At 44.3% G+C, this 20205-nt stretch overlaps 1 protein-coding gene and 1 pseudogene across 3 annotated transcripts in view; both read right to left on the bottom strand.

Moving 5' to 3' along the window:
- LOC147883150 (LRR receptor kinase SERK2-like) overlaps positions 1–20205 on the bottom strand; it is a 141394-nt gene that overhangs the window by 107134 nt on the left and 14055 nt on the right. For all 3 annotated transcript variants that reach the window (XM_087399733.1, XM_087399736.1, XM_087399734.1), the window contains 2 exons: positions 19226–19355; positions 19004–19075 (listed from right to left, as the gene is read on the bottom strand). In XM_087399733.1, coding sequence (XP_087255859.1) covers positions 19004–19075; positions 19226–19355 — 202 coding nt within the window. The remainder of the gene's footprint in view (positions 1–19003; positions 19076–19225; positions 19356–20205) is intronic.
- LOC147883151 (uncharacterized) lies at positions 17848–18398 on the bottom strand (annotated as a pseudogene).

The raw sequence follows: 20205 nt of genomic DNA, 5'->3' as shown, positions 1-20205 counted from the left end.
CACCTTCGTCCCCTCTCATGGTTGCCATTCTGAAAGCTTGGGCCAGTTTCAGAAGCACTCTTCGGAGGATTCCTCCTTCCTCTCGGGAAGAGATTGATAGGCAACCCATCATGTGGAATGACAGTATTATAGATGATCATGGCAGACCACTGGGTGCCTCACTATACATGCAGTGGTCCAGGTGGGAGAGGGGACATGCATCTTCTATGGGGTCTTGGAAAGCTTTCCGCAGGCTTCCAGAGGAGACCAAGTCAAGGTTGACAGGATATCTCAAAGGGAGTGCAGGGAGGATCTTGCAGATTGAGGCAGCCCTTCCAGAGGTTTGGGTAGACACAGATGATATGCCACTCACTTTCTCCATTTAGGCAGGTACTTTTTCGAGAGGTGGTGTTCCGCTTCAGGTTTTGGCCTTTCGAGATGCACAGGAGGATGCTTTGGTTTTTAGAGTCCAGGATGGTGGCAGATTGCCCAGGTCCACAGAGGACATCTTGCTTGAGTCTGTTTTTCAGCCTATCAGGGTTGTAGGTCTTTTGGTGCAGGGATCAGATTCAGAGTGGTTCCAAGACCCAGACCCCCGGCTACTCTCCACCGGGTCTTGGAGGCTCTGGCTCTATGGGGGAGTTCCCATCAGGTATTTGCAGTGGGACCCCGGAGAGTGGGAGTGGATTGACGCAGGGCATCGAGAGAAGAGCATCCCCTTCTTTCGTTACACGGTCAGTAATGCCAGGAGATATCAGCTCAGTAGTAGAGGTTGGAGACCTTCCAGAGTTCCTCATTGGGAGACTTTTGATATCACTGCGGATCTGCAGAGGTGCTTCTAGAGGAGACTCTGGAAATCCCACAGGAATAGAAAGATCACTATCTTCTTTTGGCTTTCTATCCATGGTGGGATTGCAGTGAACCTTTGGAGGTCCACGTTCGGAGCCGACCCTACTTGCCCTCGATGCCTTTCTGCTTCGGAGACTATTCAGCATTGCTTATGGGATTGCAGACAAGCGAGGATGATTTGGATGGGGGTAGCCAGGATTTTCAGTCACTTTGCCCACTCCCCATTTTTTATGACATGGGGCTCAATGGCTTGGCTTTCTCTTACAGGACCTCAGGTTTTCTATGAGAGAGTTGACTCCTCTCGGGCCATTTCGGTTCGACGTCATCGGATTGAGTCCTGTTCGTTGGATGTGGTACCACACCTTCCTTTTATAGCTGTACATGCCTCTGTGGATACTTCTTGGGAGTCTAGCGAGCATAGCATCCTGGCATATCTGGAGAGCCAGATGCACAGAGGCTTTGGAGGGTACTTAGGTTCATCCCTCGCACACATTGGCTAGTATCTGGACAGACATCGTACATACTTTGATGGCCGTATGGACGGGTATGCAGGGAGACTCCCGTGCAGCGTCAGCTAGGAGGGCTTCTTTCTTCAGGGAATGGAAGGATTCTCCTTTCTTCTCTGAGACTACTACAGGGTTGAGGTGGCACTTTCAGCCTCAGCCTTGGTTGTTTTCCACCTCACTCTGAGGGGGTTTTTTTATTTATCCTTATGATTTCATGATGTATTCCGCTTTGAGCTTGCTCTCGCGGGTTTTTTCTCTTACTTAATAGAAGTCTTTTTCTTGGAAAAAAAAAGAATATATTTATTCTATCCAGATTCATCCATAGGAGGTAATTCTAAAGAAAGTAGAGTATGTGTTGGAGGTCAACATCTCCTGATGTCACTCTATAGAGAGAGGGCCTTGCTTGTGGGTGTGCCACCCAGTGTGAGGCTAGCTTAGGTTGAGGGCCTATGTTGTAGAGAGGTTCCTCCGAGCTCTCATGGAGACCCTTATATAGGGTTGTGGCTGGCCTCATTGAGGCTGTATGGTCGGCCTCTATAGGGGCTGCTATGTCGGCCCCTAGGCAGAGGAGGGTGCCCTCATATAGGGCTGTGTGCCCAGCCCCTAGGTGTTGCAGTTGGCTCACCTACCAACAGGGGTCGGCCCTAGCCTACCAGCCGACTAGGGAGGGGCTGGGGGCTATATATAGGCCCCGCCTAAGCCCTCATTTGTCATCTCAGTTTGGTGGCTATTGAGCAGTCTTGTGGAGCTCTTGAGCAGCCCGTTGTGCAGAGGCTTTCCCCCAGTTGTAGAAGGGATTTTGCCAGAGATTACTTGCAGTTCTCTTGTTTCTTTCTCTCCCTCTCACCGTGGTGTGTGTGAGGTTTGCTTTCTCTCTCCATTTCTGTTCATTTCCGCTGCACGTCTCACATGGTATCAGAGCCACGGTTGGCTAGAGACCCGAAGAGCGGAGGGAGTGTTGAGCCAACATACAGAGAGGAGGTTTAGGGTGCTGTTCGGAGGTGTCTTTGAGGAGGAGCGTGTGCAAGGAGTGGACTCTTCGGGTACCCGGCAAGAGGTGACTTGAAGGGTGTTTTCAGATAAGAGAGGAGGTGTTCTCAAGCGAGGGATAGTGAGGAGTGAAGGTACATTGTCCTCTTTTCCTTTCTTCAACCCTCTATCCCATCCACCTTCTCTTTTAGTTCAGCTCTCTCTTCACTCCGACATGGCGACTTTGTCCAAGATGGTAGAGAACAAGACAAAAATCCTAGTTTTGCCCACATTGTCGATTGACCGTCAGTTGGATGGGCTCACTTACGGAATCTGGCGGGGAGATGATGGAGTCTGTGTTACAGTCGTATGATCTGGTAGATTTCATATGATAGGACTTGCCAGACTCAATCCCCTTGCGTCCAATCTTGGCATCCTGGAGCAGCAGGAGGCCGAGTCACTGTCTCAGCTTTGGGACCATGTCAATGCAAGGGTAAAGTTGTTTATTTTCCTTAACTGTGTATTGACCTGGGAGGAATTGGTCCCGATGGTGCTTGACCAGGAGGAGAGTTTTGCAAATCGTACCTATGAGAGTTAGCTCGAGGCTTTGACAGCTGAGCAGAAAGGGCGGAAGTAGTTGACAGCTGAAGAACTGGAAGCACTCAAGGTGCCACGTACATGTAACCGATGTGGCCAGAAATATCACCCTGAGGGGGTAACTTAAATGAGTGATTGCAAAGTGGATGCCGATTGTTGAAGACAGAGGGTAGAAGCCTACTGCAGTGATTCACTGATCTATTGGCAGGTGGTTGGTTTGAAAAAACAGGTCATTGTTGATAACTGTTGTAGATGATTCCATCGCAGTTGGCATGAGCTGTTGGGACAGTTCATTTCACATGCCATAGCTGCGCAATCTTTGCTGTGGCTATCTGTAGGAAGTCGGGGTGGAGTGCTGTTGCGACTGGTTGCTGAAAGCCTGTGTAGGCTGTGCGACTACATGACTTAACGAAGATTGGGTGTTGGAAGCTGGATAACTGGTGTGATTGGTGGCTGAAGGTCTTGTATTGCCCAACCTACACATGGACCAGTCGAGCAGCTGTTGTGCATGCCTGGTACTGGTAGGAGCTGAATTGAAAGAGTGTGGTGGCGCATCTGTAATTCTTTTTGGCATTGTTCAACTGCCGACTAGCGTACTAGAGGGTCGATACCACCCGTTTGTCTTCTGCTGCAGTGATACTGCTCCAATGGCCATGTCGGATGCGTTACCTAGATGGATGCATGCTTTCTTGCTACAAATGGCTGAAGGCCTTTGAAAAGCAAAGCTTACCAGCCTACTCCATTAGTGCAGCGAATCCCACCCATGAAGAGGCTCCTACAGTGAATTGCGAGGGTTCATACCAGGTGGTTTCCAAGTGATTTCCAGGCTGAGAGCTTCTTCCAGCAGTGCAACTATTTCCCCCTTCTCTTCAAAGTTGCAGCAGACCAAGGGGCCTGTTTTGGCAGCAAACATCTTCTACAAAGCCCTTCTCTCCCTCTCTTCTCTCAGCAGCTGCCCATGTGTAGCAAGTTAGTCTGCTCTATCTCTCTCTATCCCCCCCCCCTCTTTTTCCCTTATGTTCTTGCTGAGTTCACTCTCTTGCTACTCCCTCATCTCTCTCCTATAATGACTGAAGAAACTCTGCGTGAGAAGGCCACAAGCAGTGTACCTCCCCTTGAAAATAAGCCACAAGGAGAACAAGACGATGAGATGGGTTTTGCAGCAGAGAACCTTGTAACAAAGGAGGAGGAAGCAGAACTAAAGGCAAAACATTTCGATGAGTAGTTGAATGTAACATGCAATGGTTAATGATCATGTAATTGCAGCGAGACCTTCTATAAACCGTATTGCAAGGCATAAGCATATGCACCATAGAGAGGAATTGAGAGAGAGTTTCAGGGTTAGAGAAATGTAGATGACACGGGATTGGGTCCCTGTACCCACTGAGGGGCCCCTTCCCCAAATAGGGAAGAATTTGCTTTGTACTTGGAGAACTGTGAAATACAAATGACACTCCTTCAGAGAGCACGGAATGCCACTCCAAGGATGATCCTTCGACACTGACAACTGACCCACGAATGCTTGAGAAACAACCCAATCTCGACCAAGGCCTGATGCTGCCCACACTGTAAATGTAGACCATTGTGCAAGGCTATTGAAGAGGCTTGTGCTGTCCCCGGGTATGCAGCGGAGCTGTGTGAGTGAGAGAGGTGAAGGGAGGACAGAAAACTGAGAGATATGGAGCTTGAGAAAACTGTGTGAAAGCTGAGAGATGTGGAGCTAAAGAGAGCTAAGAAAGAGTTGAAAACTGGAAACGGAAAGCTACTGCTGAAACAGAACCCCAACCTCCACTCCGAGCCCAGGCTATGGTGCAGCGTAGGCACCCTCCTGGAATCACCAAGGGGACTGCTGAATATGCTGCTGTCCTGCAGGGAGTTCTGGAGGGGCTAGAGGCTGCTCTGGGGCTGGAGAAGGAGGCTGATCTGAGGAGGGACTGAATAAGGGATGAGGCTGCAAGGCCCTCTTTTTAAAGGGGGCTGTAGGGCTTGGTTGGCTTTAACCAGCATAAAACAGCCGACCAGCCAGTCGGCTGGTTGGGCCTTAAAGCCAGCCCAAAAGCTGCCCAAGGAGGGGCAGAAGGCAGCCTATAAAAGGTGCCTTGGCCCTTCCCCTATCCCATTTCCTTTGATGTGGAGTTGCCTCAGGGGGACCTTTAGGGCTCCTCCTGTCCTCTTCTCTTGGTTCAGCCCTTGGGGGCCCTTTTGGGCTAGTGTGTATAGGGATCACTACCTGAGAGACTGAGATACAAACCACACCACGCCTACTTATGGCAGAGGTCCAAACTTCAGGGCCCCTCCCTAGGAGGATTCGACATTGATTACAAACATGTTCTCATGAATCAACAAAATATCCCCACTGACCACCCCACCATAGCCTCTATAACTCAACACTGTATCAACGAGGCCTACCATCGTAGACAGGCTCAATCATTGAGACCGTGCACATTCCAAGTCACTCTAGTGCAGCTTATGAGGAGGAGGGGGGGTGCTGAACATGGATCTCCTGTGAGTGGGAGATTTAAACTACAATCTCTAGTTTTCATGACTTTGTAGGGGGTTCTAAAAGGGGAGTGGTCCTCATCTCTGTGGCAGCATGCCAGATGCATAATGGGCTCAATACCTACCTTCTAAGCCCCCTGTACTATGAAGGAAGCCTCCACTCCAAATTGGCTAGCACAATGCTATAGTAGCTAATGAACTATGTAAGATGAACTCTATACACACCTGGAGCATAGCTACTCCTAGGCCTAAGCCTCTCCTGTTTGGCAAGAATCTCAACTAGTGGATAGATATGTCCCCATGATAATTCACAACTCTCTACCTTAGGGTCCTAGCCAGTCCTCCATCATATGGAATTCTTGTGCACTGTTTCCCACTAGTAACATCAAACATGCAACCCTGAAGCTACATATTGGTCGAGCAAAAGATCATGAGGACCACGTACTCAATACATGGCATATGGACTAAGCATCCTAGCCCGATTGTGGCAAGTTCTTAATGAAGTAGTCTTTATCAGTTTTTTCCCCACACCAAACACCATCATCCCTATCTAGAAGGCAGGGGATCCCATGAGCCTGGAAAACTACAAGACCATCTGATTAGGCATCTCATATCCAAGATTTCATGCCTCGTTACTCGACATGCACGTCATCCAATTTGCATGATCGACTCAAAGCTAGTGGAAAGCAAGCTTTTGCATTGATCATGCGACTCTAGAACACATCCTCACACTCCAAGGTATCATTAGGGAGGCTAGGGCGACAGAGGGTTTATTGCTTCTTTATAGATTTCCATAAGGCCTTTGATACATTGCCATGAGCCCGACTGATTAGACACTTATACGATCTAAGGTACGGTTAGGAGATTATCTGGGAAGTTCTGACACTCTTTGATAGGGTTTTGGACAGGGTTCGAACTCCTATTGGATGGACAGTGGAGGTCAGGAGCATGATAGATCATGACGGGCTATGTATCAGATATATTGCATATGGACTAAGTAACCTATATTGGGGTCAAACACTCTGTTGTCACCAACGTTGTTTGGCCTCTACATCAATGAGCTTGAGGCTTTCATGGAGACACTAGGAGGTGCAGGCTCATCTCAAGCTAGCTCTTTGGTTCAGACTCCCGAAAGACCTAGGCTTGCTATTATGTGAGAAAAAGGAGGCAAAGATTCCAAATCAATTGTTGGAGCGTTGTAGGAGCATTCATGAGTCCCAAAGGGAGTACTAGAAACTCATAATGACCATAACTAGTCCCGTCTTATAGACGTCTTCCTCAGCTATGTGTATCTAGTGGCACCAAAATGAAGGTCAATCTTCGTAAAATAGGCAGCTCCCTACAGACTCTCAATCAAGTCATCCGCGCTAGGAAGGGGATAATTATTCTTGATTGTAATTTTGTCTAATTTTTGTAGTAGTACGGACATCCTCCAACTTCTGTTCTTTTTGTGCTTTAAAAGTATCAGAGCAGCATAGGAGGTCCAACCGTAGATACTCCAACAACTGTCGTGATATCTCATCTTCTTCCAGCAAATTCTATTTTGATATCAGCGAGTGCACGTGTCTCCCATGCAACTAATGTAGAAGATTCGTTCACATTATTAACCCTAGCAAAAGTACATAAAACACATTCGTACACTTCATAATCGGATCTTGCCATTATATTTATTACTTGCAAAGAGTTTACAAAAGGGCAGAGTGGGACATCAAAATCACCCTGCAATACATAGGCTACCAGAGTTTACAAAAGGGCAGAGTGGGACATCAAAATCACCCTGCAGAGTGGGACATCAAAATCACCCTGCAATCACTTAATCTTCTTCTTTCTCTTTTTATCATCAGAAGAAGATGGGTTACCAGAGTCCTTACCCTTACCTTTCTTTGGTTGACTGATTTGTTGCTATTTGCACCTCAAGTTTGGCTGAAAATGCTGAAGCATATGAGTAATAGTGTGCCATACGGGACGATAGTGCATACCAAGATTTATTTTGCAGCAGCCAAAGGGAAAGAAAGAAGGGTTCCATCATCACGTATGACATCTGTAACTGAGTGGATCCCTTTCAAACTAAGAGAATATGAACGTCAAGGCTCCTGCAAAGTAAGCGGATGGACAAAAACCCTTGACCAACCTATGCTCTCAGCTCGTAGAGAATTTCCCTGCAATGAATCCCTACCATGCCATTCCAAGTGCGAGAGTATATGTTTCCAGTCCATCAACGTCCGGGATACTAGTGGACAGCCTTTGATCTTACCATCAATATAAAACAAGTAGGGTTTGCTGCTTACTTCTCCTAATATGCTGTAAAGATAACTTGTGCCTCATTCATAGGAACTGCTTCAACCACTTGCAAACATCCTCTATGGTATTTTTTTGTTGCTAAGCACTTCAGAAATAAGAGGATCGAGCATATATGAAACTCTTTGTATATTTTGAGGAAAATTTGCTATAACATTACTATTAAAAAATATATAAAAAGTAGCAGCTTGTTGGGTTTAATAAAAATACGAAAGTATAAAGCCAAGGAAAAGGTTGCATCAAACCTGAGGATGGTTGTAATGACTTTGACATTAACCTCTTCCTTAGGAGTCAATTGGAGTTGCTTGGAGGAGGATCAGATGACTCTAATACGCTATCCCTTATTGAGGTACTTTTATCAATTCTTGGGTTTCTCTATTTCGTGAGGCAGAAAATCCTCTGTCATGGATAATCCACCTTTTGTGTCTTCCCCCTCACTGTGCAAAAACATAATATCAACATCAAAGAAACAGCATCCTCCAGCTTCAAATTACTGCTCTGTAAAAACTGATGCAGCGATGAAACCACACCATCAATAAAAACAAGCTGTTTTTTGCCCTTGTGATTCTTCTTGATGTAGGTTGGCACCCGAAATTTCTGAATCACAGGGCCAAAAACCTATTGTAATATGGGATGAAAAGATTCCAGTAAAAAAGACACTTCTGCATCCCGAACAAAAGAAGACTCTGGCACATGCATCAAATGCAAAGGGGCTAAATCAACATCTATATCCTTCGACGAAGAAGCTGCATCTGATAAAGCAGGACTCATCATTTCAGCTTCACTCTGAGGATCAACCTAAGAAAGAGCAAGGGTAGCATCCTGTATAATCCCCTCTGCAAAGGGCACATCCATATCCTGAGGAGAAGGAGGCTGAAGATGCTCAACATGAGTTGGATCCTAAACTTCTTCAGCAAGAGAAAGAGTGGCCTATGATTTTTCTACCTTCCTCCAGTAATGCTTCCGAGCAGTAAAAGAAGGCTCATCCAGCAAAGCCTTAGCGGAAACCGGGGGAGAAGGAAGAGTAAACTTCACAGCTAAAGAAGGAGCAGGAGGAGTGGTCATGGAAGTAGAAGGACAGGCACATGCAAAATGACCAACCTGACGACACCAATAATAGGCTGTAGGAAAAGAAGCAAAATGTAGCATGATGCGCACCGGATCAGCAAAGCCCAAATCAAGATCCAGAGTAGATGGCACAGGCTGCATCATATCCCATAAGATATAGAGCCGAACATCACGGGTAACTTGCAAAAACCCCGATCTCGGAATGTGGAGAGGCCTCCCCAGAAGCGCTGCAAGAGTTGGTAGATGCTGAAGAAGAGACATAGGCAGCGCTTTGAGGGTAATCCAAACCGGACAGTGGGTCAGAAGAGAGGTAGACGGATCAAATAGGGGATCCCAAGGCATCACATAAGCAAAAAAACCAGCTCCAGGAACACCAGCACGACTGACAAGGCGCTCTACCACATCAGTCGAAGAGCAATGGGCATAGTAAAATCCTTTGCCCAGAAAGACAAAGGAAAAGATACAATCCGGACCCACTGCAACATCAGCCCAATGACGAAGATGAGCTGAAGATAAAACCCTACCCATAAAATAGAGGCAGACTCCCAATTGCTGAGCCTGACGAAGACCAGAGACCAAAAGGGCAGAATCCAAGGAATGAACAAGTGGGGAACCTGATAAAGGAGCTTCTGTGACACAGGCAGAGCACAATTGGCGAAGAAGATCCAGCTGGAGAGAAGAAGAAGGACCATCGGAATTATCCAGCTTTGCCGATTTGATTGAAGGCAAGGCAAACTGACCACCATGCTTCCGTCGAAGAAAAACACGAGTAGGGGCGAATGTTCCAAAAGCATTTGCCTGTGAACCTCATCTACCATAATGACCTCAAAAAGCTTCTGGTTGCATAGTGTACCTTACAAACAAACGAGCCAGCTAGTGTTCGGGTCAACCAGTTGCCTACCTCTGCAGCAAGTGGCATCCGACCTGGGAAAAATAAAATGACTGCATTTTTGGCATATTCTCTAACTGGATCCACATCAGCCTGTAATATAGAAAACATGCGAAGGTAGTTAATTTATATATGCATATATATTACAATCGAGGATCGCGGCTTCAAGATTGGACTCATTACTTGCCAGGGTCGACATGCCATCCTTTGCGGCTGTCTCACATAACTGCCTCTTTCTTGTAAAAAGTTTTTCTGTCCTTGCCTTGGGTTTCACAGAGGGCGAATAATCTTTGGCAAATGAATCGTCCTGCAAAGTGGTGGCGAAAGCGACTGCAATGGATTTGGCATTCAAAAATTCCTCTTCGACAACATGTTTTCTTGTGGAGAGTCTTGCTAGGGATTCTTCCTTTGGGGCAGATTTTGGCACGCAGACATATAGCTCCGGCTGTTTGCCACAGATGTTTAGCTCCACGGGAATCAGTGCCTCATCGTCTTTGGCATTGCTCCCACACCCGTGATTTTCTCGGATTCCTTGGGCAATATTTGAGAGCCAGATTTCCGAATGCTACTTTTGGAAAATCTTTCTTGCTTTTTGGGATTCACATACCTAGACAAGAGTTTGATTTATTTTTCAACTGGGTTCGCTATTGAGCACTCTGGACTCTATAGAAGGACACAAATCATAGAGTCTTTGATGATCCAACTTTTTCCTTTTCTCTTTTTTCAGGCACTCTTTGCAGCAATCCTTTTATGATTGTTTGTCTGCAAACTCAGTACATAGACTATGATATATACTTGTCATATATTGGGATCTTCTCTTGCATTTTATAAATTGAAATGGGGCTTGTTTTGAATGTCAAAAATTTCGGCACATGGCTTCGCAGTGTCCAATGAGTCAGCATAAAATGCCTCCTGCTACTTTGCTTGCTTAGATGCCCAATAAGGATGCTCCTGCCTCTATTGGGAATAGAGGTAATAGACAACTTTTTGTGAATCAAGATAAAGGCAAAGCCCCAGTTGTTTCAAATGGGAATGCTTCTTCCCCTTCGCTTCCTGCTATTCAACTTTTAGCAAAAGGACCAAAAACTCCAATTGATGGATGGCAAAGTCCAAGAAAAATTATTTCCGTTAGAAGACCTCCACCCCCTCGCACTTCGAATGGTGCACCTTCTAGTGGAAATTCTCCAAAGGTCAACTCAGGAATTGGAATCACGTGGGCTGCAGTGACAGCTAGCAGAACCCTCTTCCCTGAAGAAGAGGTTGCTGCATTGCTGTCCAATCCTCAAGCAGATGTTTCTTCTCAGGGAAGAGGCCCTAACCCTGAGGTAGAAATGCAGGGTTGACATCCTGAAGATTGCTGCTGTACATAACTGTTTTTTCCTATAAATATTTGTAAATATGCTTGCTCATATCAAATGCCTTACCTTAAATGTTCAGGGGATGTGCGACAGTAGGAAATGGAAATCTGTGTGGCTGTATATCAATCGATTTCAGCCTGATATAGTGGCATTACAAGAACACAATCAGCATGTCTATGCAGCAGCCTTTGTCACCTGGATACACTTTTCAACATAATGCCCTTTCTTCTTACCAGGCACGTCTGGATCGCTGGTATAGCATAGCCCCGCAACAAAATGATGATTTCACATGCAAAATGTGGGTTGACTATGCCTTTGTGCATTCAGATCATGCACCGTTATGGTTGAGGCTATCTTTTCATGATATGCCAGATGATAGACTGCCTCAAAGGCGACATCTGATTGTGAACAATAGCTATTTGCAACATGTTACTTTCAAGGCAATGGTTACTAATGCCTATCAATCTCTGTCTTCTCAAAGCCATTTTGATATTGATAATGCATGGGATTCTTTTGTTTCCAAAATGCAAGTTGTAATTAGAGGTTATGGCAAGTCTTACATGAAGACTATGAAGGAAACTATTGCTCAGGCTAAATTGACTTGCCAAGACCTCACTGAACTCGGTCAATTTCGTCCTTTGTTCTTGCATGAGCAAACAACACTATGCCAAGCTAAACATTGTCTCCAAATCAATGATCACAGGAAACTTGCCAAATGGGAGACCAGAGCAAGATAAAGAGCTTTCATAGATAAAGGCTGTTCTTCCAAAAAAAATTTTAAAAGCTTGCATCAGAAGAGATTAAACACAAACATTTGCAGGGTGCTTATGCCTAATGGTTCATGGACTACATCACGGTCACAGCTTGCTTCTGTTTCTCTACATCATTTCTCTGAGCAGTTTGGTTATGTAGATCCTCCTTCACAGCAGGTTTTGTCTGCAAGAAATTTGCTTTTACAACATGTTTCTCCTATTATCTCCACTACTCAAGCTTTGGAATTGGAGGAATCTTTTACTGAAGAGGAGAAAGTTATAGCCCAAATATTGATAGGGGGTCTTACTGCTATATTAACTGCCATCTACCCATGCAGATTTCGCCTAAGCAAACTACTCCCTCAAGGCTCCACAATTATCAACGATCCAATACCCCTAGAATTTGCCTAAAAGAGAGGAAGAAGCTTGCATGGTGGCTCGAAAAACGGATGGACCATGTGTGCACAGTGAGTGGCCGAACAAGAACTACTTTAGAGACTTGAATAGAGAGAGAAAAGAACATAGGAATGGAGAAAAGGAATGGAGACTCAAGGAAAATGATAAAAAGTGACTTTTATTGCCATAAGAGTAAGACTCCACTCAAATACACTCAAAATACTACAAACACAAGGGAGAAGAAGAGGTTTCATACGTACAACAGGAAGCGGAAGCTCCAAGACTACTCATAGAGAGAGAATGAACTAGAGAGAGATGGACTCAAGAGTCTACATAAGAGAATATCTACAAGAGGGAGAGAAGGCTCATGGAAGAGGCTTGAGGAGACTAGAGCTACAGCAACATGAGGCCTAATGGTGGAAGAGATGATGAACAAGGGAGCTCCTTTTATCGAGATTTTGTCACCCTTCTTCACCCATTTACAATTGCTGCCTGTAGATTCTTTTCCCCATCAATCACATAAGTCCGTATGTCACCATCCATGTCCTTTTTGGCTACTCTTGCCATGTGTCCCATCAAAAGATGCTCAAGACTCTTAAAATATTGAGAAAGTCAAGAGTCTCCCCACATGGAGTCCATAGGGACCCTCTCTTTTCCATATGTCCACATCCTCCTTATTCCACATGGGAATTCTAGAAGGATTCCTCTTGACTCCATACTCCTCCACATGCCTTCCACACGCTTGGCATATGGCCTCTCTTATATTATTGGAACACATGGACATGAGCCCACCTCTTTATATAACTCACTCTTTCTATTTTCTAAAAACCCCATAATATCCCATACACAAATAACTCTCATCCCATACCAAGGTATTTATAATTCATACACATGGTATTTACAATGATCCATTCCACTCATCCTCTCAATCTCATACAATATCTTAGAAAATAGAAATAAGTGAGAGCCGCTAGGCTATCACTTGATACTCAAACTCTTATCAAACATAGAAGAAAACAATAACAATGCCAAATAAAAATATCAATTTTTTGCGTCACATCTTTCCCCCCCTAACAGATCCTCTCTAGTGACAGAGAGGGCCTGCTGGCCCTCAAGGTGGTCGAGCATAGAAGAATTTATGGCGATACTCATTGGTGCATCCGGGTATCACCATGCCGTCAACATCCTCAAGCTGATAGGTTCCATTGGTGACATTCATATACATCCTTATGGAGGCGTGGCCAAAAGTAACCAATCTCTGCTTCTGTTGTGGAGTTAACCCTCGAGGAAACATGCCTTCTTTCACATATTGCTGAACATCTTGCAGTTCTGGCCATCCAGTGTCTACCAAAGAAACCACCCCCCGGTCTTATACTACAATGGCTTGAGTAGCTAACACATCTGCCTTTGATTTTCTTTTCTGTTTATATGAACAAACTTGCAAAAATCAAATTGACTACATAGTGCCATAGCCTTTTGATTAAGCTCCTTCAAATGAGGACTTCTTGTCCTGTAATGCCCTCGCATTTGCTTTATAATAAGCTGAGAATCTCCTCTTACTTCCAATTCTTTAACTTGACTTTGAAGACAACCCTCCAAACCAAGAATCAAAGCATTATACTCAGCTACATTGTTAGTTATGATACCTAGAAGCTCTTGTCCTCTTGCCCACACCTCTTGACCTTCAGAATTCATCAAGACCATCCCCCTGGCTCCTTGTTGGCATGAAGGACTAAAAGCCCCATCAAAATACAAGACAAAAGCTGTTGCTGGTGTCTCCCTTTCATGATTAATATCCTGCTTATATTTCTTTTCTTCTCTTAGATCCTGCCGTCCTGTGAGCAAATCTGCCATAGTGGACCGAGTGGCATTTTCACTGACAAAAGAGAAAGAGAACTCTTGAAGCTCTGACAACCATTTTGCAAATCTCCCCCCAGGATTAGGCTTGCGAACTAGATATGCTAATACAGACTGAGAGGTAAGGAAGAAAAATGACCGAGGTAATAAATAGGAGCGAAACTTTCTGACTGAAAACACCAAAGACAGGGCTTGCTGCTCCATTTCTTCATACCTTGTTTCCACCTCTGTAAGCTGTCGGCTGGCATAATAGATGGGTTGCATTCTACCTGCCTCTCCTTTTTGTAGCAATACAGCACCAACTGAATGCAAAGATACACTTGGATTTACATAAAAGTCTTGAGACCAATTAGGGGACTTCAATATTTGGCCCTTACTCATGGCCTCCTTAAGTTGCTGAAAAGACTCTTGTTGCTCCACACCCCATTGGAAAGAAACTCATTTTCTTGTCAACAAGTTCACGAGATGCACTATCTCTGTGAAATCATCACAAAAGCGTTGATAATACTTGCTTTTTTCTAGAATTCTACGGACAACAGTGACACTCTCAGGACTTAGCAATGCCATGATTGCTTGAACCTTGTCAGGAATTATTTGCAGGCCTTCTTCAGACACAATATGCCCCAACAAGACTACTTTTGTTTGAGCCAAATGACACTTGCTAGGATTTAGACACCCTTTTGCTTCATCAATCCTAGCTAAGGCCATCTTTAACTTCTCCATGTGATCCATGCGCCGAGAATAAATGCAAAAATCATCCAAAACCACCCTTATGAACTTTCCCAAGTAAGGCTTGAGCACTTGACTCATGAACCTTTGAAATGTCGCCGGTGCATTGGTCAACCCAAAAGGCATCACTCTGTAAGAAAAAACTCCCTAAGGCGTGACAAATGATGTTTTCTTTTGATCTTCCTCCCGAATACGAATTTGAAAGTACCCAGAATACCTATCACATACAGAATACATCTCATGCCCTGCTACTTGGTCTAGTATTTCATCTTGGAATGGCAAAGGAAAATGATCCCTCTTAGTGCATGCATTTAAAGGATGAAAGTCGACACAAACCCACCACTTATTTCCTTTCTTTAGTGTGACAACTACAGGAGATATCCATTCTGAATCATCAACAGGAAAGATGAATCCCGCCTCAAGTAGTTGTGTTACCTCTTTCTTTAGTGCCTCAGCCTGGATCACCTCCAATCGCCTTAAGCGTTGCACAACTGGCTTGCTTTCTAGCTTCAACTCAATCTTGTGCTCCACAAGAGAGACTGGTCGAACCTGTGAATAGCTTGTTGCAAAGAGACATGGAAAATCATCTAACATATCCAAGTACTGGAGCTTCTCACTACCTGATAGAGAATCACCAAGAAGCTCTTCATTGCGTTGGCGTCGTTTAGTGTGCTCCACATCTTCCACATGAAGTGTCTCTACAGGATCTTCTTGCACCACCACCTTGTTCCTTCTTGACTCATCCCGATCAGCACCAAGACAAAGACCAAAGGCCACTCCTTCCACCTCACCCTCTGAGCTGGACTCCTCGGAGCTACACCCTATCTCTTCTTCTTCATCAGTTAAGTCAGAGCTCAAACTCTCTGATGTTGAAGACTCCTCCTTGACAACTTCCTTTTTGCGGCTTTTGATGTTGTAGCGCACCTTCTTATCATTTTCCTGCAAAATCAATTCTCCAGTATCCCACTTTTGAACAGCCTTCACCTTGAGTAGCCAAGGCCTTCCCAAAATCAATGGATAGGCACGTGCATCTGGCTTGGATGCCTTCGTGAAGGTGAAGGACAGCATGGAGCGCTTGGTACCTTCCAGGTGCGTGGCTGTTGACACTAACACGAGGGTGGATTCCATGAAAGGCCCTGGGGTCTCATGGTCAGACGGATGCTGTACTTCAGAAGGGGACAGTACAAGATTACACTGGCTCTTGGTGGGTGCCTCGTTGAGGTACAGGGTTTGCTTTCAGAGCAAACACACAGGCAGTACAACAGTCTGGTATGTACTTGATATTTTACATTTGACCCTTTATAGCATGCTGTGGACAGACTCTGCACATTTTTCTCAGGAGATACGAGATTGGAAGGAATTGGCCTTCTTCGAAGGCAGAAGGAAAGCATTGGTGCTTCTTCAAATCTCGGACCCAGATTGCTAGAAGGTGATAGACAAAGAGTACTGAAGCCAGAAGAGTATCTGCTTGAGAACTCAGCGAGAGTTCATGGTCCAGGTTATCTTGAAATATTCATTGGTTGCAGACCTTGCCAAAGGAAGGACGGGTTGAAACAAACCCTCAGAGCATGGTGCCTGGAAGACTCCAGGTTGTTCACTCATTATGAGGGGGACAACTGGAAGATCGTGACGGTTGGATTGCTTGAGTTCGAAGGCGGGAGCGTGACTGAAGGAGATGGTGCCAAGAGGTGCTACCAAAGATGGACCTGTGTACCAAGATGGTGTGCGGAAGCGGAACCAGACTTGGTGGAGCAGGAGCCACTGGATGAAAAGCCAGGAAAAGATTTAGACATCGAAATGTTCCAGAGGACTACGACCAGGGAGTTACTGCAGCATTGTCATCGACGTGTTGGCATTGGGCCTAGATGTGTCAGTGAGAGGGGGTGTTGGAATGGTCACCTCCCCATCTGTAAGCCCCCATATAAGGAGAGCATGGGGAAGGTAGACCTGGAGATATTGGGGCTGTCACATGGGCAGCACATGAGCTGCCATGTGGGCAGTTGTCAAGACAAAGGGCAGGCCATGGACCTGCAATGGGAGGCGCAGCATGGCGACCTGTTTGGGGCAGGCTTGTGCGCAGGGTTATTACCTGCAGCAGGTCTTGAACAAGGCGCACCTGTACGGCTGCATGGGGGGGGTCTACGTGCAAGCATAAGGCGTGCAAACAGGCCTGCAATAGGCGCACGAAGGGGCAAAGGCAGCAGCCCAAAAGGGGCTGCCAAAGGCCCTTTTATAGGGCTGGTTGGACCAGCCAACCAAGTTGGTTTGTGACAGACCAGGTCGGCCAGTCTGGTTGGCCCAAACAGACCTAGGGGTCGGCCCCACCAGGTCGGTCCATTTCAGGGCCCCTTGGGCCTATAAAAGGAGAGCCATTTGGCCTCATTCATCATCACTTGGAGCAGCAATCCAGGGAGCAGAAAGAGCAGCAGAACAGCCACCTGTGGGCCTCTACCCAAGAGGATTCAAGTGGGCTGTAGAGCTGCAGACCTAGCTCAGAGTGCTGCCCACCTAGGCTGGTGCAAAGACAGCAAGGTGGAAGGGATCTGGACGGAAAGTCTACTTACGCTCGAGGTGGAGAACGCGGGCTCGAGTCTAGAGATAGCAAGCAGATAGGAGGAGTACCTTGTGGTAAGATCAAACAACCACACCATTGGTGGGACTCTATATCTATCTCTTTTGTATTGTGTCCATAGCTTTGGAGGGAAATACATTATTTTGGTGGTTTCTCTATCTGGCTGGTTCATTGTCTATTGATGAGTCTGCACATCTATTCTATGCACATTAAGTTAAGAAAATTGTGATTCCACACCCCACATGCACACTGTGTGAGCTCCTGGGCATTACTATCAGTCTTCTACTGTGCGTACCCTCTGTTGGGTCATTTCCAACAATATATATACATATACGTATACGTATATACACACACGTACGTATGTATGTACGTACGTACACACACACACACATATATATAAAATAAGAAGTGGGAGAAAAAATATAAAAAACAATATTATATTTATATTTTCACACATAGCAGAACGAAACTATATGGGTATCTAAGAGTACAAGAATTCCAAAAATAGAACAAATCTAAGGGCTGAAATTCAGATATAATGACTACCATGAAGAACAAGGTGGAGTTTCTTCATTACTTTTTTTCTATTTTTGCCTTTTCTAAGAAGTAATAGAATTAAATTACTAAATTGAGAGATAAATGCACTCTTATTTGTGTAAAGATGAGAGAACCTATAGAATTGGGAAGTAATCACTCCATATTTAGCCATCAGAGATGTTTGAGTCAATGTGAGATATTTGTATGATATTAAACATAGCATAACTCAGGTTGTTGTCGTTTATCATAGATATCGACTTCTAAACCTAAGGAAGATTGAGTAATCCTAAGGTCCAAGAAACTACAAAAGATTCGAATTAAGTTCACAAACTCTCAAGAATAAATTCTTCCACCAAAAGAGTTTGGATCTTTGTACATAAAATCCTTAAAGTTTGGAATGTCAGGGACAAATAAGTCATCTATGAATCTCCTAACCTGACTTAGTTTATGAAGAGCAATTGAACAAGTCTCACAAGAGATCAAGCACTCCATAAACTCAAAAAGGTTGAAGTTTGCTAAGAAAACAGCATAATTAGTGCCCATTGGAATAGCAATGCTTTGTTGAAATAAAGAGTCTCCTAAAGTTATGAACAAATTATCTAGAAGGAAGTTCAACCAACAAAGGATATCATCAACAGCTACAACTTTTATGCACCTTTTCTTTTTCAAATCCAAGTCTTGCTTTTCTTTTTCAAATCCATTAATCAAATGTTGAATAGGTATCTTGAACATCAACACAACTCTATGAAGCCTAAAGCTTGATGATCCTCTCAAATATTTCTAAGACATGGCATGTGACACTAAAAAGTTCATTCATGGGTCCATAATATTCCATGTTTGCAGATATAAAAAATATTTTGCACAAACAAACAATGCAATGAATTCAAAGATGTCTGCCTTCAGTGAAGTTGTGCAAAGACATTCAAAACCATCTTGTTCATTTCATTATGTGGCAATTCATCTCATCACTGAAGCTTACGTGAACATCTTTCATGGCATCCATTCCGTTTAATCAAATTTTGAATTGGTATCTTGAACATCAACACAATTGTATAAAGCCTAAAGCCTGATGATCCTCTCAAATATTTTTAAAATGGTCAAGGGCGTAAAATATTATTTCTGAGGTGAACAAGAAAAACTAAACTCACAGTGTCTGTAGCTTTGGCAGCTGGCCAATCGCAGGAGAAAGAGATCCAGACAGCCCTTGGCCTGCAAGATTCCTGCAGTACCATAAAATCGAAACATTTTTCTCTGAGAAATCTGAATCCTGGATCTCTTGGTTGAAAGAATCTATGAATTTTTCAAAAAACAATCAGAGAGACTTACGAAGTCACACATTTGAAAAAGAGATTTAAAAGTATTCAACTTACAATGTTATAACATGGTTGTCTGTTGAACAGGTCACACCCTGCCACGTGCAAGGATCCAAAATGTTAGGATCCCAACTCAAATAATGCCTTGGATCAATCAATGAACTTTTCACTTGGATCAGTGCAGCACCTGTTATCAGAAAATTCATGGCATGTCACAATTGAAATCAGGGATGCAGAGCACACAGGTTAAGCTCGAACTGGAAAGATGGCAAACTTCATAATAGAAATGGAGAAACAAGTACAGAAACAGAAGCTCAGGTTTCTTTTCTTGAGCACATTCCAAGATGCTCCACAATCGATAAGTCTAGAAGATAAAACTAGACGGAAATTCTATCATATCATTCTATACATACCTACAAAAACATTCCTGTACACTCCCCTTAAAATTAGATTTCTGGAATTTTAGCTGTTGAGGCAGCAAACCTTTTGCTGATGTCAAATCTTTTGCTTAATAAAAATGTATACCCATTGTCTTCTAACAACCCCTTAGAGGCTAATTGTTCACTCATAGGCCCATCTTTTGCAATTCATTTGCATTCATTAAAGGGCTTAATAAAAATGTATACCCATTGAGGGAAAGCATGGCGAGAACATTGCTTTCCCTCCTTGCATGGGTGGACATGGCTCAATAATCCTCTAAAACATATGGGTAAGTTGGATTGCATGGAGTGAGATGGGTAATCATGTTGTTACATCACTTGGCACCACTATAATCTGGCTGCCTTTTGCAAGCAATCCCCAAAAGACCTCATGAAGTATTCTGACACATGCTTTGCTTATAATTTCGTCACGTTGAAGTGGCATTATAAGGTCAGATATTATTCAAAACAGCTTGTTATTTGTTCTTAAGTGGGATGCATGGCAAGAACATAAATCTACAAGGGCTCTCCAACTCAAATCCATGGTTTTTAATAAATCTTTTTGAGATAATGTTGGCATATTGCTGCAGGTGACAGCCTATTCTCACTATGTTGAGG

The sequence above is a fragment of the Dipteris shenzhenensis genome, chromosome 28 (assembly GCF_047967505.1).
Source record: "Dipteris shenzhenensis isolate YYH24624 ecotype China chromosome 28, Dip_SZ_1.0, whole genome shotgun sequence".
NCBI classification, from domain to species: Eukaryota; Viridiplantae; Streptophyta; class Polypodiopsida; order Gleicheniales; family Dipteridaceae; genus Dipteris; species Dipteris shenzhenensis.
The sequence above is the reverse complement of the archived record's forward strand: the minus strand, read 5'-3'. Positions and strand labels throughout refer to the sequence as shown.